Source organism: Pimephales promelas, chromosome 6 (genome assembly GCF_988280905.1).
Source record: "Pimephales promelas chromosome 6, fPimPro1.hap1.1, whole genome shotgun sequence".
NCBI classification, from domain to species: Eukaryota; Metazoa; Chordata; class Actinopteri; order Cypriniformes; family Leuciscidae; genus Pimephales; species Pimephales promelas.
Genome location: NC_142774.1, coordinates 2494012 through 2517265, shown reverse-complemented (window position 1 = coordinate 2517265; position 23254 = coordinate 2494012). Strand labels below are relative to the sequence as shown.

The 23254-nt window shown below is 37.3% G+C and overlaps 4 protein-coding genes across 4 annotated transcripts in view; 1 reads left to right on the top strand and 3 right to left on the bottom strand.

Moving 5' to 3' along the window:
* Nucleotides 1-1522: 1522 nt before the first annotated feature.
* Nucleotides 1523-4947, bottom strand: LOC120460120 (CD209 antigen-like protein C). The gene is made up of 6 exons (XM_039647768.2): nucleotides 4755-4947; nucleotides 3680-4075; nucleotides 3471-3592; nucleotides 3244-3347; nucleotides 2180-2319; nucleotides 1523-1897 (listed from the first exon to the last, which is right to left on the bottom strand). Exons 1-6 carry the CDS (start codon nucleotides 4852-4854, stop codon nucleotides 1884-1886), a joined length of 876 nt encoding a protein of 291 aa, XP_039503702.2. The 5' UTR covers nucleotides 4855-4947; the 3' UTR covers nucleotides 1523-1883.
* A 1775-nt stretch (nucleotides 4948-6722) lies between these two features.
* Nucleotides 6723-8886, top strand: LOC148978461 (uncharacterized). Its single transcript, XM_089132779.1, has 5 exons — nucleotides 6723-6904; nucleotides 7196-7579; nucleotides 7656-7777; nucleotides 8245-8348; nucleotides 8525-8886. The coding sequence occupies exons 1-5, from the start codon at nucleotides 6805-6807 to the stop codon at nucleotides 8655-8657; spliced, it is 843 nt and encodes a 280-aa protein (XP_088988905.1). The 5' UTR covers nucleotides 6723-6804; the 3' UTR covers nucleotides 8658-8886.
* A 2623-nt stretch (nucleotides 8887-11509) lies between these two features.
* Nucleotides 11510-12517, bottom strand: LOC120459088 (C-type lectin domain family 4 member E; the record flags this gene model as incomplete). Its single annotated transcript, XM_089132799.1, has 4 exons — nucleotides 11510-11714; nucleotides 11818-11921; nucleotides 11990-12093; nucleotides 12208-12517. Coding segments are annotated over 4 exons (657 nt in total), but the record flags the coding sequence as incomplete, so codon positions are not given.
* A 4611-nt stretch (nucleotides 12518-17128) lies between these two features.
* Nucleotides 17129-23254, bottom strand: part of LOC120459701 (uncharacterized) — a 78672-nt gene continuing 72546 nt past the window's right edge. Inside the window, exons 13-17 of the mRNA XM_089132668.1 lie at nucleotides 21957-22346; nucleotides 21816-21872; nucleotides 18675-18784; nucleotides 18498-18601; nucleotides 17129-18344 (exon numbers count right to left, since the gene is read on the bottom strand). Coding sequence (XP_088988794.1) covers nucleotides 18212-18344; nucleotides 18498-18601; nucleotides 18675-18784; nucleotides 21816-21872; nucleotides 21957-22346 — 794 coding nt within the window. The 3' untranslated portion in view covers nucleotides 17129-18211. The remainder of the gene's footprint in view (nucleotides 18345-18497; nucleotides 18602-18674; nucleotides 18785-21815; nucleotides 21873-21956; nucleotides 22347-23254) is intronic.

Sequence of the window (23254 nt, the reverse complement as noted above, 5' to 3'; positions counted from 1 at the left end):
AAAACATAACCAACAACTTCATATCACATTTTCTCTTTGTTCATTCGGTAGTTATAACAGTCAAACTAAATCTAAAGTTAATAATGTAAGGGTCAAGAGCCCAACTAAAGCACACACTGATCTCCATAATGGTGACTTAAAAATAGTGATTTTCTCCTTCAGAGATTCTGCTTGTTAACATCAGGTGTCTTCAATAATGCTCAATCATCACTCAATTAATCACTTAATTATCTCAATAACTTTTGTCACTGGAGTTTTTGCTGTGTTCCTTTTAGGAGAACATTCTGGGAACCATTGAAAACATTATTAGAACTTCATGGTAATGTTCCCAGAACGTTTTAGAACAAAACATTTCGGTAACACTTTATTTTACGACCCGCAAACAACTGTGTAAGTACACCGAAATTATGGTGTACGTTTCTGTAATTATAGTGTACTTCCGTGTAAGGGAACAATATGTTAAGTTTGGTGTAATAAAGGGGTAACAAGCAGATATACAACCTGCAAATAACTTCGTAAGTACACTGAAATTACGGTGTATATTTCTGTAATTATGGTGTACTTCAGTGTTGGTATAAGGGAACAATATGTTAAGTTTGGGGTAATATGGGGGTAACAAGCAGATGTACAAGCAAATTATTTAATTAGTTAAAAAATAACAGGTACTTATTCTGTTAATATATATCCAGGCAAAATTGTACGTCTGTTTTTTGTAAAATGTATCACATTTCTGGCAAAACATATTTAGGATAATTTTGACATCTGTGGGTTGAAAATTAAACATGTATATATATATATATATATATATATATATATATAAATGTACTGGCTTATATATATAAATGTACTGGCTTTTCTTACTAGATTACTAGAAAAGTCAAAATAATTTGTTTTTGCTATGATTTTAATTTAGACCGTACCATGTGGTAATTAGTCCTTACCTTATCCCATTGAATTGCAATGACACTTAAATGTCAGGGCAAATATACTGTGTAATTAAAACGTTTTTTTGTTTGTTTTTTGTTGTTGTTTTGTTTTCTTGATAACAGTACCTTTCTCTGCAATTACAGTGCAAATAGTGTTGTTTCTTATTGCTATATAGTAAGTAGCGTTTGTTACCCCCTTGTTCTGCGTAGTTACAGGGTAAGTGTAACTCCTGCGGGCTGTAAATTAAAGTGGTGCTTGTTACCCCTTTATTACCCCAATATTGTTCCCTTATACCTATACGGAATTACACTATAATTACAGAAACGTACACCGTAATTTCGGTGTACTTACACAGTTGTTTGCGGGTCGTAAAATAAAGTGTTACCAACATTTCTAGCTCATTTCTTCTGACTCAAAGAGTTGTTCTTCAGTTGGTCTTTTTCAGTCATTAGATCTGAACATTTTGTTTACTTGATTTTTAGTTTAAGCCAAAATAAATATCTGGAATATGAAATCCAAAGTGTATACACTAGTGTTAAATGTACGACTTAAGAAATTGCTGTAAGTTTACTATGGTAATAATGCCAATGAACCATTTATTCAATTGACCATTTTATTCTACTCTACTACAGTTTCACAGACACTCACTATCAGAATAACAGGGTAAATCAGGACAAGTTAGCTGGGTCTACTGTATTCAGTTTAAACAATGAACAAAAACACACAAGTAACTTCAGGGCTAGACCAAGCCAAAATAATAAGCAAAAAGTAAGTGAACTACCTTACCCCGGCAAACAAAATATCCTATCAGGAACTCAAGATAAAAGAAAATACAAAGACTTCCCTAACTCCTTAACTAAACATAAGCAGGAGAAAAACAGGTAAAAAACAAATGTCCTTTATAATTCAGAGGGTGTTGCTTTTCCGTTCCTACCGAGCGATGGTGACACCTCCAATTAGGGCCGGAGACCTGTGGGAAACAGGACAGGAGAGAGAACTAAAGGAAGAGACAATGGGACGAAAACAAAGGGTGGGAAAAACACCCACATATGCACCGGCACCAATACAGCCCCAGTTATTTTAAAATAGGTCAGTGCCATTGTTTTGTCTCTAAATGCACACCAGTATGTTTTATTTTTTTTCTGAGACATGTTTCTAAAAGTTTCTTCAAATGCCCTAATTGATCTAACGCCTAATCAATAATTCATATAATTTCAAACATGACTGTTTTGACAACATGACAATTTCTTACCAAATTTCTCACAAATCCCCTTTCTCTTGGCAGAGCATGGGAGATCATTCCAGTTCATTCCAGAGTCTAAGGGCATCAGTTCAACACAGTCCTCATTTCGACTTTCATTATTTGGCTTCAAACGATCTTCAAACCAAAACCTGAATAACATGTGGAAAGATTCAATTTAGAAGACTTTAAAAGTTAACTTTTCTTAATGTCTTACCTTAATTGTAAAACTCTTTTCTCTTAAAATGTATTCACATGCTATGCTTTTTTATTCAGAAAACCCAATTTAAGATAAAGGGAGCAATTCCAATGGGGGTACTCTCACCATCTGTGCTCAGGCCCTGTAATTAACTGGTTTGATTGGTTTGAGTGCCAGTTTGTTAAGTAAAAGAAAAAAAATTAAGGTGGGGCAATTATTAATAGATGTTTCACTCCTTTCCTCCACTTTTCTAAATCTTTCTCTGTTTGATTTCACTTATTTACCAAAGTCATCTTAAATGTTGAATTGTCAATACAACACATAAACTGATTTTCTACATTTTCCTAAAAAGTTTTTGTTTGAATTCACCATCATGGTAATCAGTGTTCCCTTTTGCTTGGTCAATTGGACCTTCATTTATATCATTGTAATTCACTTCCAATTGACCCAGCGATTCAACAATAAATCACAGTTATTTGATTTCAAAGTAAGTGAATAATTAAATACTTGTAATAAATCATGAACAAATCATGTGTCATAAACATGTATAATTGAATTGATATAATCTATTTATATTTATGAGAATTTCTTGCAAATGATTGAGTCACACACATGCTTCAACATTCAGCATGCAGAACACAACAATGGTAACAATAATCATTTTGTAAAGTAAATTATAGCACCCTCAGTTCTTTTTTAGTTACTAGAATTGTTGTCTAAGTGAAGCATTTGTAAGTACAACATGCTATTCCTATAATGGAGAGAAGGGTTTTGGTGTTTATTGGACAGTTGGGTCTTCGGTTACTTTTAGAGGTTGTGATGGTCTCATGTTTAAAATACATTCACAGTGATTGAATGTGAGTGTTTTATCACTTACGTTTGATTCAGTGTTGAATTATCCACCCATTTCATGATCCCCTTGTTCTCAATATCGGACAAACCAATCCACACTCTCTCCTTCATGAATGAAGTTATGCGTTTCTGTGTGAATAAAAACAGGAGTAAGTGTGATTCCTCTCATTGATTAACAGACAGTCACAGACTTGAGTGTGGAGTCAAAGAGAGTTAATTTAAGTTTAATTTTTTTGCTGTGCACAATCTCACCTGCTTCTCTTCAGTGTTGATAATGACCAGATCAGCTCCTCGATCTCTGCAGAACTGCCTGCTCTCAGACCAGCTCATCGGCTCACTGGATTTGAACAAACATTCAGGCCCACGCGGATTTCCTAGCAGAAACTCCCATTTTAAAAACTCTATGGATAAAGATAAAGAAAAGTATGATTTTTTTTTTTTTTTTTAAGATTCAAACTGACCTTGTTTAGATTTTTCCTTCTTTAGCTCTTCACTCAAAGATGTGACTGTGCTTTCTAACTCCTGCATTTTCTGATTCAACCGTTTTTTCTCAGCAGTAAAATCTTTGACTTGGTATCCAATTTGGTTCTGTTCGGCAGTGACTCTGGTCTCCAGTTCCGATTTCTGCTGACTCAAAGAGTTGAAGTTGTTCTTCAGTTGGTCTTTTTCAGTCATTAGATCAGTGTTTTTGTCCTGTAAGGTGTTGGTAGTCTGATTAAACTCTTCAACGGTGTTTTTGTAACTCTTTAACAGGTCTCTCTCTGCTCTGGTGGTGATGTACAGTGTGATGAAGACCAGCAGAAGAACACAAATGAGCCCGAGACACACTGTCATCAACACCAAACACCTGCTTCCTCCTGACAAACAGAGACAAAACACACGGATATCGGTTAACGACAATTCAAATATTATTCATATAGTTATAATACATGACTTTTGTTTCCATTGTTGTGTTTTGCATGTTGAATGCTAAAGTCTCAAGTAACTCAAGTGCAACCAATTGCAAGCTATTGTCAAGGACATAGAGAGATTGTATCAACCCAATTAAAGTGTTAGGAAAAAGTTTAACAATTCTAGACCAGTTAATGATTTGGTTTGGTCTCCTTTTAAAAGTAATCTACTTCTGATTTATCTTCCTTTAAACACTGGTCACCATAATGGCAAGTAATGGAAAATCAACATCAATCAAGGAAGTCTTTCAAAATGTTCAGTTATTTGGACAATTCAGTATTCTCAATGAAATGAGTAGATGCAACTAAAAAAAGATAACTGCAGAAGTGAAGGAAATGAGTCTATTAAAAAGTATGATTTATTTCCTCCTGACAAAATGACACTCAAACCAATCAATCTTAACTTGGTTTTCTGAATAATAGTGTGTGAATAGTACAGATTACTAGATTTTTAAAATGACTTATTAAGTTAAGACATAAAGTAAAGTAGTTAGAACAACTGTTGGATTTTTACACTTTCAGTTAATCAAACATTATTGCGTCATTACCAACTCCATCTCTATTTTAGAATAAAATGTCTACTCACTGCACATTTGAGCTTTTTCTTCATCCTCCCAGAGACTCTCTGTTTGTGATCCAGTTGTGCCATCATTAACATTGTTTACAATATACCTCCCTGTTTTCATTATTCGCTCTTACGCCTATGTGTTCACAGATGAGCTGCAGTCTGTACTGTAAGACTGTTTGGCATGTACTGTAAGACTGGGTTTCCTGCTAAGAAAGGACGTGAAATCAAACATCCTGCATCAAACAATAAAAATAATTAACCTGGAGATTAGAAGAAAGAGCATAAGGACCGCCTTGCCCTGACTTCCCTACTTACCTCCTTTCACCCTGACTCAAGTCACTGGAAGTTCACTCAGAATATCAATATAAAACACATGATGTATTTTGTTAATCTTGTTGTTTCCCATTCAGATTTGGTGTACGTCTCAGTGCAATTGGTAAAATGGGCCCAATTTATCATGTGCAAGTTTGAAAATTCTGTTCTCCTTTTTTGGGTGGTGTCTCTTCAAGATATATGATAATGACGGATCCTTTGCCCCTAAACCAGGTGTGACCTTTGGGGCACGAGAGTAGGTCTTACAAATCCAAGAATATATTTGTGTAAATATTTACAACTCTTCTGTTCTGGGTATTTAAGGTAAACTGGCAGAACAGTCTTTGGAAATCTGTAACCAGGAGTGTTGAGTACATACTGTATCTACACTGTACACCAGAGACGGGCAATCTCTGTCCTGGAGGGCCACAGCTCTGAGTTTAGCTCCAACCCTGATAAACTCTCCTGACTGTAGCTTTCTAGTAATCCTGAAGACATTGATTAGCTGTGACTCCCATCACGCACTACACTTATACCATCACCATTGTTGAGATACATATGCTGATTCTTGATGTCTGCGTGTGTTTGCAAGATACACTATTTCAAACTTTTCCACAATGTTGATCACAAATGCTGTTGAATCATAGGGCTACTACAATCAACAATGTAAAACAATGGTCTCAAAATGGCCTGCAGGGTGATATTTTGTGGCCCCCTACTTGACATCAAAGTTTAATGTTAGTGCGGCCCGTCGTTGCGTGTGCCACGTTTTAAAAAGGAAATTGAATCCCTTATGGGCTACCATAGATAGTCACATGACAGCTTACGGTGGGTTTGTTGTCAATAGTTGTCATGGACAACCGCTAAGTACAAACATACTGCGCCTGAAAAAACTCAGCGCGTCGCTTCAATTACGAGCGAGCTTGCCACGCGCCTACTCGCTTGTTTTCGTGTCTTGGGCCATCGATATGTACTTACATTTACGAGTCATTAAATCATTTTTAATTTGGACTTCTCTGTGCATGCTCTTTGAGGTCGTGACCATAGACCTGCATTATATGACTGACGGATACCAACGGTTTGACCTAAAAATATCACAATTGAAACTACTGCAGAAACAAAGACACCCACATCTTGGATGCCCTGGGTTTTAGGGAGGTGTTGGGTGTTTGAAATGTTGTGTGGTTTTCTAATGGACCCTGAGTCTGACAATAAAGATAAATTGAATTGAATTGATAGTGAAAATGGTAGAACAGTGACATCTACTGAGAAAAAGAAAAAGTGAATCTCTTGTTGTCACTCACTTGTGTTTAATAACAGGAAGTCCACATCTCACAATCTCTATTTCCCATCATCCTCTCTGTCCCTGAACACAACACTGATGTAAATCATCATTCACTTCCAGTTTATGGTTATCAACACACAGGTCTAGTTTGGCCTGTTTTGGTGTGTTGGAGTCAGTTTATGTGATCACAGATTCCTCTTTTTGGACGTTGATGCTAACTTTATCACAGGGAAAACTCCACAATGCTTTGACTATATGAGGTTGAATATGCAATATATATTCAATCATAAAGTAGCATAAGCATACAGAGAGATTTAGAGTGAGAATGAAATCTAGATGTATCTGTGTCTGAACTAATAAAAACCACTTCCTGTGTTACTATTTAAAAACACGGCACACATCTTGAAGACCACACCTCGTCTGTGAACACACTGTACTGTACTATACTTAGACTGTAACTTGGAGAAAATAATGGAATCAGGGACCTTTTATGTGTGTAGAAATATTAATAATAGATCGAGACCTTCAACACAGAGTCGCAGCGAGGACAAAGGAAAAGATCGAAAGCAAAGTAAGCAGAAGCAGTTTCGTTTGACGCAGAGACGATGTCGCTAATGTTTAAGCGGATGTGAAATGTTACGTAAAGTTTCAAACGTTGTTTTCTGTATAAAAACTGTAATTGTTTCAGATTTTATACGAAATGTTCCATATTTTGTCAAATAGGAATTCCAAATCTTTTTAAAAACTATCATTTATCTAACAAAAACTCAATTACTTCCAAAGGTTGATTTGAAATGTTGTCTAATAATATTGCGTGAACTGTCGTTAACTGATATCTGTGTGTGTTATCTCTGTTTTTCAGGAGGAAGCAGGTGTTTGGTGTTGATGACAGTGTGTCTCGGGCTCATTTGTGTTCTTCTGCTGGTCTTCATCACACTGTACATCATCATCACAGCAGAGAGAGACCTGTTAAAGAGTTACAAGAACACCGTTGAAGAGTTCAATCACACTATCAACAGCTTACAGGACAAAAACACTGATCTAATGACTGAAAAAGACCAACTGAGGAACAACTTTAGCTCTTTGAATCAGAAGAAACTGGAGTTAGAGACCAGAGTCAATGATCTCAGTGCTGAGAAAAGTCAGTTACAGGGAAGATTTGATGCTTTCAATCAGACAAAACTGGAGTTAGAGACCAGAGTCACGTCTTTGAGTGAAGAACTAAAGAAGGAAAAATCTAAACAAGGTCAGTACGAATCTGTTTTACATAGATTATTTTTCCATAATTTTCTCTATTTTATTATTATTTTTTTTTCTGTTAGGAAATCTGTGTGGGCCTGAATGTTTCTTCATGTCCAGTGAGTCGATGAACTGGTCTGAGAGCAGGGAGTACTGCAGAAATCGAGGAGCTGATCTGGTCATTATCAACACTGAAGAGAAGCAGGTGAGTTTGTGTGAGTGACCAACCCTATCTCACGACCAATTCGTATGAATTCGTACGAGTGATTCAAAAGTGGCTAATTCGTACTAATTTATACGACCTCACTCGTACGAATTTGTTCGAGTTGTCTAAACCCACGTGACGGTTATGTTTAGGGGCGGGGTCAGGGGTAGGTCATTCGTACGAATTGGCTAATTCGTAAAATATGAACGATTTAGCAAAATCGTTCTAATTCGTACGAGTGAGGTCGTACGAATTGTTACGAATTAGCCACCTCGTAAAATTTGTACAAATTCCCGTGAGATCGGGTTGGAGTGACTGTTAATCAATGAGAGGAATCACCATTTTCAACTAAAATTGGGAAACTTATACTGCTTTTTGGAAAACGCAAACTTTTGAAACTAAACTACAAAAACACAAATTTGTGAAAATGTCTAAATGTCCTTATTCCTGTTTATATTCACATACAGAGGAACATAACTTCATTCATCAAGGAGAGTGTGTGGATTGGTTTGTCTGACATTGAGACTGAGGGGACCATGAAATGGGTGGATAATTCACCACTGACACAAGGGTAAGATAAAACCAGTGCAAATAAACATGAGACTCACAACCTCTAAAATATAACTGAAGACACAACTCTTCCACAAACACAACACAACCAAAGATTTGTTTCTTCTCTCTTAAGTTTTTGCACTTTCACTTTTGCTCTTGCTTCTGTGCTAAATTTACTCTTGTTGCCACGTTCAGGTTTTGGCATAAAGGAGAGCCAAATAATGCAGGTGGAGACGAGGACTGTGTTGAACTGATGCCTACAGGCTCCATCCAGAACTGGAATGATCTCCGATGCTCTGTGAAGAGGAAAGCGGTTTGTGGGAAATAGGGCTAATCCTGTATTGTCATGTTTTTAATTGTATTATTTTTGCGCAATCAATCTTATTGTGAGTGTAAAAATTCTGATTGAGGTTCCTATCTTTTTAAACAGTCTGTTGATTTTATTTCATTCAAACTGGTGTTCATTTAATTCTATAATCTTATATAGCATAAAAAAATCACAAATTGAAGTGAATAAAAAAAAATAATAATAAAAAATAAAAAATACCTTTTCCCTTGTTAGAGTTCAATACTGTCCTCATTTCCATTCCACTTTGGTCATTTGGTTCAACTATGAGCCAAATCCTAAATATATATGAAATTTTCAATCATTAGTATGCGCTTTTGTTACGTTCCCCTAACCGTGTCGGGAGGGGAACAAACAAACAAACAAACAAACAAACAAAAAAGGCGAGAACACACTTCAATACTCTGTCCCAGAGTGAAGAATACACACCACTAACCACGCACACCACTGAGTTGCACAGTTTTGAAACAAACCTTAAGTTTTGTTTAAAGGACATTTTTGTGCATGCCCATAGACAGCAACTCTGAAGCAGTCAGAGGCGACAAAAGTTGAAACAAGACCCAGTCCACCACTTCATCCAAAACTAACTAGAAAATATAATCAAAGCACTTTACCGGAATTATCCTTTAAGCAAGAACAGACAGAGAAAATGTGATTAGATCATAGATGATATTGGTTACATGATAATTAAAATAAATGATCATCATGTAGTGGTTGAATTCAATGATCAGAATCACATTCTTCTTCGCTTATATAATTGTCAGAGAATTATTTTACTATATGATGGTGAATATCTTTATTTCTGGTTCCCTTTTTAACAAATTATGTGGTTTTGTAAACACTGTTATACAAGGACCACAAACTCAAGCAATTCAGCAAACACGGATAACCATAGTGAACACCAAACATTTTCAATAAAACATCAACATTTAAGCCTCTGTTAATTCTCAATAAAAACCTCTGTAGAAGTCTGACAGAAATAAAGTCAGTCTGGTTAGTAATAAGTGAAGCTGGTAATGTGGTTTGTGGAGTTGTCTGTCGAGATCTTCACAGATCTGTTAGTGTTTAATGATGAGGTTTGTGGGTCGCCATTGTGCTGTATTTAAAAGGCTGAAATCTATTGCAGTCAACTCATTTTTTAAGAAGATATTTTTGTTTTATTTATTCAGTTAAGTTTCAGTTTAATAAATAGAAATAAATGCATCATTGTCTCAACACATGTTGAGTATGTTTGTATGTTTTTATATAAGAAACTTAAGACTTTGAGTAAAACATCCTAATTACACTCAACTAATTACATTTTACAGTGTGAATAATTTGTAAATATATTTTTCAATATATACAAAGTGGAAATTCCTTCAATATACTACAGTATATAACACAATATATTGTTTAATACATGTTTCAGTATATTTACACCATATATTGATCATAAATATATGGAAATATATTTTTTGTTCTGTACAGTTTCTTCTTTGTGTTGAATCAGTGTAATTGTCCTGTTTATTTCATTCTCATCCTAAAACTCTATGTATACTCATACTGAATGAACATATATTGCATATTTAATATAGTCAAAGCATTGCGGAGTTTTCCCTGTGATAAAGTTAGCATCTACAATGTCCAACAAGAGGAATCTGTGATCACATAAACTGACTCCAACACACCAAAACAGGCCAAACTAGACCTTTGTGTTGATGACCATAAACTGGAAGTGAATGATGATTTACATCACTGTTGTGTTCAGGGACAGAGAGGATGATGGGAAATAGAGATTGTGAGACGAGGACTTCCTGTTATTAAACACAAGTGAGTGACAACAAGAGATTCACTTTTTCTTTTTCTCAGTAGATGTCACTGTTCTACCATTTTCACTATGATGGCATGTAAATAAATTCATAAAACTTGCTTGATGTTATTACATATATTTTACATTAACTCAAGAAGTCCCCACACTGCAGGCCTTTTTCTAAAAACGATTTTAAAAAGTTAGTCAAAGGGACATTGGTGGGAATCTATAGTAGCTTAAAAATCAGTCCATTGTAATTGATCAGTTACCCAACAGAAAATTGATTGAATCGATGTTAAATGATAAATGTTCTTCATTTCCATCCCTTGTAAGAAACTCCTGAACATAGACACCTTTCGTGCTCAAAAACAGCCGTTGTGTCGTGCATTGAAAACAAGAGTTGGATGTTTGTTTAACAAAAGCACCTTGTGAAAACACATGTAATCAACTGATTTTATTCAAAGAGAATAACAAATAAAAAAAAGATATACTGTCAAAATCACAATAAAAGACTATGAATGTTGTGAACAACAATTTTACATTTTCCTTCCACTCACGATTTTCTATTACAGTAATCTATTAATTACTACAATCTGACATGATTCCATAAAATGATAAAGAGGTAATATTGAAAAACACATTAAATGTACAAAAAACTTAAAAAATTAAACCACAAAATCTTAATTATTTTAAGAAATTAGTTTTGATTACATGAACAACCCGGTCTCATCCCAAGACGTCATATAACTGACGTTTTGGGACGTCTTTTGACCATACGTCAATTTTCGCCTTTTTAGGGCCCCCTTAAACGTCGGTAGATGAGGTTATGGGATCCTAACTCAACCCCAGACCTAAACCTAACCCGTCACCTAACCGACGTTAAAGGTAAAGTGTCAGTTGTATGACGGCCCGGGATCGCCATCTACCGACGTTTAAGGGGGCCCTAAAAAGGCGGATATTGACGTATGGTCAAAAGACGTCCCAAGACGTCAGTTATATGACTTTTTGGGATGAGACTGTGTTAACATGAACCTTCACCAAAAATGTGATAAAAAAGAAAACAAAAATATGGGTCAAAGCCTTAAACATCATGAAGATGAAGGAATAGATGTTAAGTCTCACAAACCCATTTCCTCTTCTCTGAGCATGGCAGATCATTCCAGTTGTTTAAAGGGTCTTTGGCAGAATTCAGTTCAACACAGTCCTCGTTTGTGTCATGAAAGTTATTCGGCTCACCGCTGGACCAAAACCTGAAAAAAATGGATCAGATTCAGTTCCAGTCCAGCTCTAAAATATAAGCACGCAGAAGCAAATTTGAGAAGATGCATTTACAAACAAATGCACACTTATCACCCTTGTGTCAGTGGTGAATTATCCACCCATTTCATGGTCCCCTCAGTATCAGAGTCAGTCAAACCAATCCACACACTCTCCTTGGCTAATGAAGTTATGTACCTCTGTGTGAATATAAACAGTGATAAGTGTGATTCCTCTCATTGATTAACAGTCACTCACACAATCTCACCTGCTTCTCTTCAGTGTTGATAATGACCAGATCAGCTCCTCGACCTCTGCAGAACTCCCTGCTCTCAGACCAGGTCATCAACTCACTGAATATGAAGAAAAAACCTGGACCACAGACATTTCCAGACATTAACACATTTCAAAACTGTAAACATATACAGAAAGAAAAAGAAAACTAGGAAAAAATGAATTTCTGAGACAAAGCAGTTGTTTACAAACCTCGTTTAGACATTTCTGTCTCCAGTTCTTCATTCAAAGACGCGACTCTGGTCTCTAAGTCCAGTTTCTTTTGACTCAAAGAGTTGAAGTTGTTCTTCAGTTGGTCTTTTTCAGTCATCAGATCAGTGTTCTTGTCCTGTAAGCTGTTGATAGTGTGATTGAACTCTTCAACGGTGTTCTTGTAACTCTTTAACAGGTCTCTCTCTGCTCTGGTGGTGATGTACAGTGTGATGAAGACCAGCAGAAGAACACAAATGAGCCCGAGACACACTGTCATCAACACCAAACACCTGCTTCCTCCTGACAAACAGAGACAAAACACACACAGATATCAGTTAACGACAGTTCACGCCATATAGAAATTATGTTTCAAATCAACCTTTTTGGGTAATTATCTTCCGATAATGCTGTAAATAAAGTTTACAGTATGTTCTTTTAAAAGACAAGCATTGCCATATGATAAAATATCCAAGGAATGCTGAAAAAAGAAATCCCCAAATAATTCCATGCTAATTTATTAAATCTAAAAGCAGAAACACTGATTTATTGTTCTTAGAAACTGTATAATTTGAGCATGTGAAACATCTTTTCTCACTTTTGTCTTGACCACGGCTGAAAGCGTGGCGGTCTGCGAACGAACTGTAATTGTGTTTCATTGTGTTCAACAACCATTTTGGTATGTCGGGGATAGCTTCCCGGGCTTTTGCCCACACCGTTATGGGTTGAATAGAGGCTGGGGGTGGGTCGATGTGAGACAGGGACCCGACCGTTGAACTGCCTTGTATTAATGACGCTGAGTATACAGTGCTCAGAGGCGCGGGCGCGCAGAAAACAGCTCCTTTCGTCTTTTATGTAGCCTCATACAACTGACGCTTTACCTTTAACGTCAGTTAGGTGACGGGTTAGGTTTAGGTCTGGGGTAGAGTTAGGATCCCATAACCTCATCTACCGACGTTTAAGGGGGCCCTAAAAAGGCGAATATTGACGTATGGTCAAAAGACGTCCCAAAACGTCAGTTATATGACGTCTTGGGATGAGACCGGGTTGGATTGGGGAATGTCTGAAGAGTTTTGGAGAGATTGGTCTGGCTTCAGCGGGACTCATATTCTCCCTCTTTCTTCCTACAGCTAGGAAGTCTTGTGAGGCTCGGGGTCCAACGCAATCTTGGGCCGGGGTCCCCGCCTCTCAGGAAACTGTCGGTGAGCAGCAGAGCACAAGAGGTGATGAATTTCGGTCGCTGACCGTGGCTGAGTGACCGCTTGTGTTGTCTTTACTCGCTGAGGCTGAGGCGCCTTCTTCTGGTGGAGCTCTATGCTGAGCTTATGCTAGGCAGGGCTTTGCAGGATGAGAGGCCTTGGCCTTCCATCCAGTAGAGGTGGATGGCCACGGCTTCTTTAAGGTGAGCCTTTATCCTTTGCAACGGAGGAAAATTTATGTTTCAGACGAGCTGTGTGAGTGTGCACCTCTGTAAAGAATGGGGCGGGTCTCTGCTGAGGGGCATGTAGGAACCACTCGTCCACCCAGCTGCATGTGCATCCGGGGAAAACCAATCGAGACCGGCCTGAGTCGACAGCACAGGGCTGAAAGCGGAGCCCGTCCAGTCATCTGATGCAGGGTTCAAAGAAAGGCCGCCATCTTTATCCTCCTAGACGTCCAACTCTCCGAATGAAAAGAGGCCTTCCCCATGCATAGAAGGGCATTGTTCCGCCTGTGTGAAATGGACAGGTGAGGGGGAGTCATGAGGTGCGGGGGGACTGGCTCGGCATGACATCGCTAATCTCTGTCCACTCAGGCAGACTTTATGAGTGGGGCTTTTTTTGCACGCCTCGGGCAAAGGCGGAGAGAAGAGTGGAAGTAGCAGGGTCGTCCTTGGAGAAAACGGCGAGGCGAGTCCGCAGTGTGGTGAGATCCATTACATCGCACTTGGTGAGTGCAGCATCTGCATGGTGGCGGCCCAGCCAAGGAAGCACAAAGGATGTGGCGATCTCCTCCGATGAGTGGGCCTCTACATGAGGTGCAGTTGGTGTGTGGCATTTGTATCATCCATCTTAGTGGGCTCTGACGCGTCTAGTTGAGCTCAGTGGAGTCGCCCCATCATAGGTTTGTGCATTTGTCGCAGCACAGCCAATGGCCGAGCTTGCCGTTCATTTGTGTATGCTGTGCAGCCACTCTGCGTTTAAAAAAAAAATGGCTTCAAAATTCTCGAGAAAATAATTCTCTTCTCCCATAGAGTAAGCTACTTATGCAATAGGGGAGACCTCTAGAAAGGGAGCCTAGAATGCATTGTTTTCTACTGTATAATGGAAAATCGTATGACACTTTAAGAATTTGGCTTCTTTTTACAGCAAGGGTTAACAGTGTGTGGTTAAATGTACAATACAAAAAAACAGAGAAGTATGAGTCTGCAGAGAGTATTTGTCTTGGTGTGCAAGACTTTATTCTTGTTAAACGGCAGTGTGATATGAAACCACTTCTTGTTCACAGCATTTAAAAACACTACTCTGAAGATCACACCTCATCTGTGCAGACGTACCGTCCAACTACTGTTGAAGGAAATGAGTTGCATAGCATTTAGAACGGTGCTGTCGAAACAGTTCCCCCCTCACAAAGCAAGGCGGGATTTAGATCTCAGACACTTGAACAAAGCACTGATGAATCGCTTGTTCAGGATGTTAACAACCAAACATATCCTCGCGCAAATTCACCCGGGGGATTGGTATCTCTCTGTGGATCTGAAGGATGCTTATTTTCATATCCCAATAACATCTCATCACATGCCATTTCTGAGATTCGCTTTCGAGGGGCAGGCTTAAAAGTACACAGTACTGCCATTCGGCCTATCTCCAGGTACATTTCTGAAATGTATGGATGCAGCACTTTCCACCCTGGGACAGCGGGGAGTGCAAATACTGAACTATCTCGACGAATGGCTGGTCATAGCACAATCAGAGGATCAGTTGATAATTCACAGATCTTGGATCATCAGCCATTTTGCCTGGGTCTAAAAATCAACTTTTCAAAGAGCACGCTCTCTCCCAGTCGGAGTATTCCCTTTCTGGGTATAGACTCTGTGCGAATGAAGGTGTGCCTCTTTTCAGAGCGCGCACTCGCCATTCGACGCCTAGGGGTACAATTCAATCTATGGGATCAAAATCCCGCCAAATATATTGCGGCCACGGATCAAAAAATATTAAGCGTGATTCAAAAATTTAAAAACAAAAGTAAAAATATATTGCACAAACTGAAAAAAAAATAATGCAAAATTATCAGATAAGCAAAGATGGATCAAATTATAATAAGTGTGAATAAAAACGTTAAAAACGTTAAAAAAAATATTTTGCACGAAACTTAAATTTATGTTCATATTTTTCGCTCTTCTTTCCGTGTTCTGCGCTTGCTTTTACAAATGTTGCAGTTCAAGTTTCATGTAAATTAGGGTGGGCTTAAGCGTCACCATTGGTCCACTAGTTCGAGATTGACAGCTCCTCCTCTAGCCAATCAGTCGAAGAGGGGAGTTGACGACACTCCAACTTTCATATAGCCCCTCTCTGGAGAACTCAGATATGGTTCTCCGAGCTGGCACAAATCCTGAAATCAGCGGAGGACAGACCTCATCAGACAGGCCAACGGGATGATAATACATCCCCATCCTGACTTGTTGGCCCTTCATGTATGATGAATACCAGATAAGGAGAATTACAGCCACACTGAGTGTGAAAACAGTTTACAAACCACTTTAACATAATTTCTTTCTTACAAAAGTTCTTGTTGAGAAATAACTGAGATTTAGTTAGATTTAAAATGCTTTTGGGAAATGTATCCCAGGCCATGATTAGATGAAATCAAATCTTACATTCTGGTAGTGTTTTGACACATTAAACCAGCAACCGTTTAATTCATATTACAATAGCTAACTCCAGCAGTGTTTTAATAATCTGAAGGTTTTAAATTCACACACAGACATTAATAATCTACATATGAATCTCAACAATGGTGACAATCACACAAACGCTTCATGTTGCAGTGCATGATTGGCGTCACCAATCAAAATGCATCCATGGCTCACATCATGCATTACAGCATGAATACATTACGCATCTGAATTGTCCTGCATTGTTTTTTTCTGTTTGCTTTTATTTGGCTATTGTTTTGTTAGGACTTTATAATTACAAAGAAGTGCACTGTTAAAAATCAAGAACGAGATGTTGAAAATTACTGGGATTCAATATAAACATAACTAAAATCACACTAAATCTCTTACTGTGTTTTTGAGCTGTTACTCTGAATTTTCGGACCTTATTAGCATAAATATCTTCATCTCTATCCAGTCCCCTCTTCTCGCTGTCAAAACTGTTATAAATGCCCTCCAGTTCCATTATTAGTTCTGCGTCTCTTCAGTTGAGCTGTGGACTTTAGGAGGGTGAGTGCAGGGTTTAATATAGAGAACCTCCCCTAGAATTTACAAATTGCTGACAACAAAAATGCAAACTTTGATGCACATCTTCACAACATAAATGTGATGAATGTCAAACATGTTGGGTTCATGCAAAGGCACATATTAAAAATGAACTTGTACAACCATCCTGAACTTTCTATTGAGTGTTATTTGCGCTCAGTGTCACTATGAGGTGATGAACTTCAGACTGATGTGCTGAGTTAAACACAAATGCACATTTCCTTCTAAAGAAACTTACTTTTACATCCCGCTGAGCTTGAATTATTGGAAAATTACACAACACACAAAATAAGGTTACATGTTGAAGATTATAAAAATTATAATATGTGCATTTCGGCATTAATATTGAATCAGTACACTCTAAATGTTTATTGTTTTGGGACGGTAATCAGAATAGATGACTTTGCTAGAATTATTTTATTATGGAAATTTGCATAAACATTGTACATCAAGCTGGTATACATTTAATTTACTAAGTAATTAAGTAACAGGATAGTTATTACACAAAGAAACAGTCAAAATTAACTCATGTTTAACATACATTGAAAGTTGAAAGTTAAGCTATCCAGAGTGTTGTAATATATATGATATTGTCATCAAAAGCAGTAGTCTGGCATTAGGGCTGTTTTGACGAATTATCTGCAGCCGAAGCGCAGATCCTGCTGGAGACTCAACATGCCGTCATATTTTTCTTTGTTTTTGAATGCAAAAACCAAGCGAACGTCATAAGTTGACCTCAGACAACAATATAATAAAATTTAAAAATTTGTCATTTAACACTCAGCTCAGAGTTTGATTGGATGGCTTAAAATGACTTCCATGATGTTGAAGATACATGAACAAATTATGTTTGTTTAACGAAAACCAAGTAAGTTAAAACGGTGGAACCTGTTTACAAAAAAAAAAAGTTAAGTAAAGCCAACACATCATTTTTTTGAGTGTAGATGATATAAGTAAACTAAACAACCAAGAGAAAGATAAGTCTACCTCAGATGTATTGTTCGTGGTAGAGAAAGCTGCTTACATGTACACAGGGAAAGTAACTGTGAAGTCTTACATTTTATCAGCTTTCCTGCATATATGCTGTCCCTGATAATCATTGCAAATACTTCCTCCTATCCATTTCTGCAAATTAATGACTCTGGTCTTCATCAACATGAACTTTAAACTTTACTTTAAACTACGACTTTAAACTTCTATATTTTACTGTGATTTTCACCTCAACACTTCAGACCAGCAAATGAGATCCATAACAACAGCCAGAAGAAGGTTATGTTGGCATAGGTCTGCTTGTGATGGACACACTAGTCCCAGATTACCCAGTTTACCCTCCTGATGTTTATTACAGTAATACTTTTTTTTTTTGACAGTTGTACAATTTTCTATTATGTGAATTTCCATTTATGTTTTGAATGATACAAAATAGCTTATAGTATAGAATGAAACTGATATCATGAAAGCAGTTTCTAAGAATGTTTAAAAAACAGGAACCTTAATCAAAAATTAATACAAAAATACAATTAAAAACATGAGAAGACGGGATGAACCCTATTTCTCACAAACTGCTTTCCTCTTCTTAAAGCATGGGAGATCATTCCAGTTCTGGATGGAGTCTGAAGGGGTCAGTTCAACACAGTCCTCGTCTCCACCTGCATTATTTGGCTCTCTTTTATACCAAAACCTGAATAATAGTGAAAAGTGCAACAAAAAAAAACGATAGAGAAGATTTCAGTTTTTACTAAAATAAATAAATAAATAAATACATATTTAGGATGTGGTGTTTGAGGAAGCCTCGTGTTTAAAATACGTCCACAGAGAGTATTGTATCACTTACCCTTGTTTCAGTGTTGAATTATCCACCCATTTCATGATCCCCTCAGTCTCAATGTCCGTCAAACCAATCCACACACTCTCCTTGGCTAATGAAGATATGTACCTCTGTGTGTGAATATAAACAGGGATAAGTGTGATTCCTCTCATTGATTAAAGCCACACACTCACACAATCTCACCTGCTTCTCTTCAGTGTTGATAATGACCAGATCAGCTCCTCGATATCTGCAGAACTGCCTGCTCCCAGACCAGCTCAACCACTCACTGGATATGAAAAACCTGTCCTTTCCTTTAAGTAAACATACAATTACATTTACATGTACTAATTATGTTGAAAACTGCAAATAAAAATATAAATCAATTGTTAAACAGTAAAATCCCCAGTAAATTAACATTCCTGGGGCATGTTCTTCGTACGTTCAAAGATCAAATGAGACATCCAAGATAATATCATCATTCTAATATCATCATTCATCATTATTAATTATAGCAGCAGTGACCTTGTACAGCATAATATTTTTAACGTTTACGACGTATTCAAAATATTTTCTTAAAAGATTAAAACACAATTTCTTACTTTTCTTCAAAACTTTTTTTGAGACATACAGACATCAATAATTAGCCTGTGAATCTCAACAATGGTGACAATTATAAAGCATGTTGCAGTGCATTCTGGGTGCCACCAATCATAACTCATTCATGGCTCCCATCATGCATTGCTGCATGAATAAATAATGAGCTTATGTTCAGAGGTGATCTATTTGTCACCATTGCTGAGATTCATATGCTAATTCTTGACATATGTGTGTGTCTACACAAACGATATTTTGGATTTTTATTTTTTATTTGATCGTATAGATTTCATTGAAAAGGATAAAAATGGTATGTTCTGGAAAAAGCCATTAGGTAAATTTAACTCAGAATTTCACATTTTCTACTATCAAAGGTCATGGAAAAAAACGATCACAGATAGAGCAGTTGAGAATGCATTTAGATAACTGCAACTCTGTCTTAAATTTTGGCTTTTGACACAGTGAATCACAATTTTCTTATTTCTAAGCTCTCTAAATTTAATCTTTCTGCCAAAACATTAGCATGGCTCTCAACTTACCTGTCAAATAGGATGCAGTGTGTTAGAATTAAAAATGCAGGCTCTAATTATATGAAAAACACAACGAGACTGCCTCAAGGATCTGTATTAGGTCCTTTACTTTTTAGTCTTTATATTAATGATCTTCCACAACACTCTAATGGGGTTGACATACAATTATATGCCGATGACACTGTTTTGCACACACATGCAAAAAAATCCTAAGGGATCGTTCGGTATTTATGGAAAGTATAGGAAAAATAGGGAAGGGTCATGTCTTTTTATTCTTTGATGAGGGGAGGGTCATGCAACTTTTTCTTGGCTATAGGGGAGGGTCACCCAACTTTTGTATTCATCAAAACAGGTAAATTTCAAAGTGGCTTGTTTGGTGCTTATTTTATCCATGTAGCTCTCTCGGTCTCGACCCCCGGGCCATCGCTATCAGATGGGTCTGACTCACTGTACTCACTGAAGCTGATGTGGTGTTCATAAAATGTAAAAAAAATAAAATAAACAACTCTAACTCTGGTTCAATGCATCAACTGGACACATTTATGTTATAGATTGTACATGGTCCCTAATATAAAAAAGAAGTTAAAAAAAGATGAATGAGATATGAATGAAAGATGAATGAGAGATGGATGAGGGATATTCTTCAGTCTAAATGAAGCAGAATTTCCATATTTTATAGTTCTTTATCATTAAAAACACAAGGACTGTTTGTGACTATGAAGTGTGGCATATTCAGAACTACTGTACAGTGAATGACACACACACACACACACACACACACACACACACACACACACACACCTGAGAACAGTCTACAAGTGTCATATATTTCTAACAAAACATTTCCATGGTTTTTGAGGAAAATATTCATGTTAAAATCCATGTTCAAATTTACCATAGAATATCTGTAGCCATTAGAAAACATTCAGGAAATAAGCCAATAGAGCAGGGGTCTCAAACTCAAATTAACTGGGGGCCGCTGGAGATAGAGTCTGGGTCAGGCGGGGCCGCATCAAGTATTCCACAAAAAAAACAAAAAAAAATGTATTTTAGTATTCTAAAAATGGAGCACAACTGATCCAATCTTCTCAATCTTTATTATTAACGTTTCTTCAGAACTGTTCCTCTGAATTTGAACATTCCTTTCTGTACGTGATTGATTCTTCATGATCTGTCCTTCTAACAGTTGAAGTTCATTTTACAAACTTTCTTTGTTTTTTTCTTATACACAACATCTTTGTGATGATTATTTGCTTTTTATTTTCTTTATACAACACTATTATATTGAATGTTTTTTTTTCCAAAAGGCACATTTCCTTTTATTATACTTAGAAAAACAATTATTGCATTTGAAATACAAATAATTCTTTCTACACATGTATAGTGTCTCAGGCAAATTAGCCTACTGACTTAGCACACATCAAAGCAAACCTTCTTATCAACCTGTTGGACCAAGTTCATTACATGAACTATAGTTCAAAGTTCAGTTCATATTTCAAAAATGAACTAGTTCATAGTTCTTTTTTTCCATATGTTGCTGCGAGCTTCTTTTTATTATTAGGCTATTATTATTGCCACAACCCATATACAAGCACAGATAACAATCATTTTATCGACGGGCAGAGTTTGCACAGACATGTAAGATTTTCCCATCCTCACCGACCTCATAAAACCCTTTTAAATGATCTTTCGACGCCTCCTCGCTCCTCGGTTCACAGACACTAGAATGATCGAGTTCACTGTAACGTTCATCAGGCAGTAATACAGTAGGCTACGTTCAGTTCACGTTCGCCCCAAATATGAACGAGTTCATGAACTATCGATCATTGAACGCGTTCAGACACTGATTGAAAATGATTATTCTCACATTGTTTTAGAGCAACGGTATCCAACACGTCGCTCGCTCAAGTACGTTTCAAATGTAGGCGCACATCAAGCGCCCAGCGCGCTCATAATTGAAGCGACGCGCTCATTTTTTCCAGGCGCAGTATATTTGTACTTCGTGGTTGTCTATGACAACTATTGACAACGAACCCACCGTAAGCTGTCACGAGACTATATATGGTAGCCCATAAGGGATAAAAATAATAATAATAAAAAAACGCAGCAAACGCAACGACGGGCCGCACTAACATTAAACTTTAATATCAAGTAGGGGGCCACAAAATGGGTTGTGAGTTTGAGACCTCTGCAATAGAGACACAGTGTGTTACATTACCAGTTGAGATGGTCACTGGTGTGACAGTTGTAGGGCTGGTGTTAATGCTGCCAGTGTCTGAAAGTTTGGATGAATAATGATTAATCAACAGAAACACAAATATCATGAATGTGTAGAAAGAGCTCATGTGAATATAATTACCTGCACAGTATGCTGAAATGGTCCAAGCTGGTTCGACCAGCTCATAGACATAATAATATCCTGGACAGGCTTTGACTTTAATGGGATAAGACCTGCGAGAACAGCAGAAACTCCAAGCTTCACCGCAGAGCTCTCGAGTGACGACTCCATCTGTTACTGTTGGGTGTCCACCACGGATCCACAGTGCGGTCCAAGTGCCACATCTGTACTCAGCAACACACGTGTCTGGGATATGAGCGCTCACGCCGTTAATGAAGAGACGATACCAGCCGCTCCAGGAGACAGAGTCAGACGCGTCACTCTTGTAGGAGGAGGAGGAGGAGGAGGAGGGAATTGTATTATTGATGGATCTCCATGGATTGTCCAGCACAGTGTAGGTGTTGCAGGGGTCTGTAGAGAGATAAACTTATGAAAAGTTTCATAGAATCACAGTCTAAAACATTATATTATACATATATTTATAATATCTTTAATTTATAACTAAATTCTATATTATGAAAACACCGGTAAAAAAAAAATGTTCTCAATATAAATATATTCAAAAAATCTAATTCCCAAATGCCAATAACTGAATTGATATTCAAAAAATTTCTTTCATTTGAAAATTGTCACATATCTGTAAATCATCCTGACCATCCATTTATGTGTAACTATAAGATTATAAGAAAAGAAGAAAAAAAAGAAGTCACATTTTGTGTTTTTAATCCGGCCAATCATAACAGGCCTGAACTCATGCATCATCCATAGGAAGCAGATTAATGAGAGATGGATGACGAATGGATGAGAGATGAAAGAGAGATGAAGTATATATATATATTGTTCAGTCTAAATGAAGCAGAATTTCTATATTTTATAGTTCTTTATCATTAAAAACACAAGGACTGTTTGTGACTATGAAGTGTGGCATATTCAGAACTACTGTACAGTGAATGACACACACACACACACACACAGACACACACACACGCACGCACACACACGCACACACACACACACACACACACACACACACACACACACACACACACACACACACACACACACACACACACACACACACACACACACACCTGAGAACAGTCTACAGGTTTCATATATTTCTAACAAAATATTTCCATGACTTTTGAGGAAAATATTCATGTAAAAATCCATGTTCAACTTTACCATAGAATATCTGTAGCCATTAGAAAACATTCAGGAAATAAGCCAATAGAGACGCAGTGTGTTCCCTTTCGTAGTCACTTCGAGTTACGTCAGAAGTGACGGAGATCGGGGGATTTCGCATAGAAAGCCAATCC

Excerpts from the sequence above, each read along its gene's own strand:
- LOC120460120 (XM_039647768.2), bottom strand. The coding sequence starts at position 4,854 with ATGAAAACAGGGAGGTATATTGTAAACAATGTTAATGATGGCACAACT. Across the intron at positions 3,593-3,679 it reads GAAGGAAAAATCTAAACAAG|GAAATCCGCGTGGGCCTGAA; the intron begins GTCAGTTTGAAT and ends AGTTTCTGCTAG. Across the intron at positions 3,348-3,470 it reads TCAACACTGAAGAGAAGCAG|AAACGCATAACTTCATTCAT; the intron begins GTGAGATTGTGC and ends TTATTCACACAG.
- LOC148978461 (XM_089132779.1), top strand. The coding sequence starts at position 6,805 with ATGGAATCAGGGACCTTTTATGTGTGTAGAAATATTAATAATAGATCG. Across the intron at positions 6,905-7,195 it reads AGGAAAAGATCGAAAGCAAA|GAGGAAGCAGGTGTTTGGTG; the intron begins GTAAGCAGAAGC and ends TCTGTTTTTCAG. Across the intron at positions 8,349-8,524 it reads AATTCACCACTGACACAAGG|GTTTTGGCATAAAGGAGAGC; the intron begins GTAAGATAAAAC and ends TGCCACGTTCAG.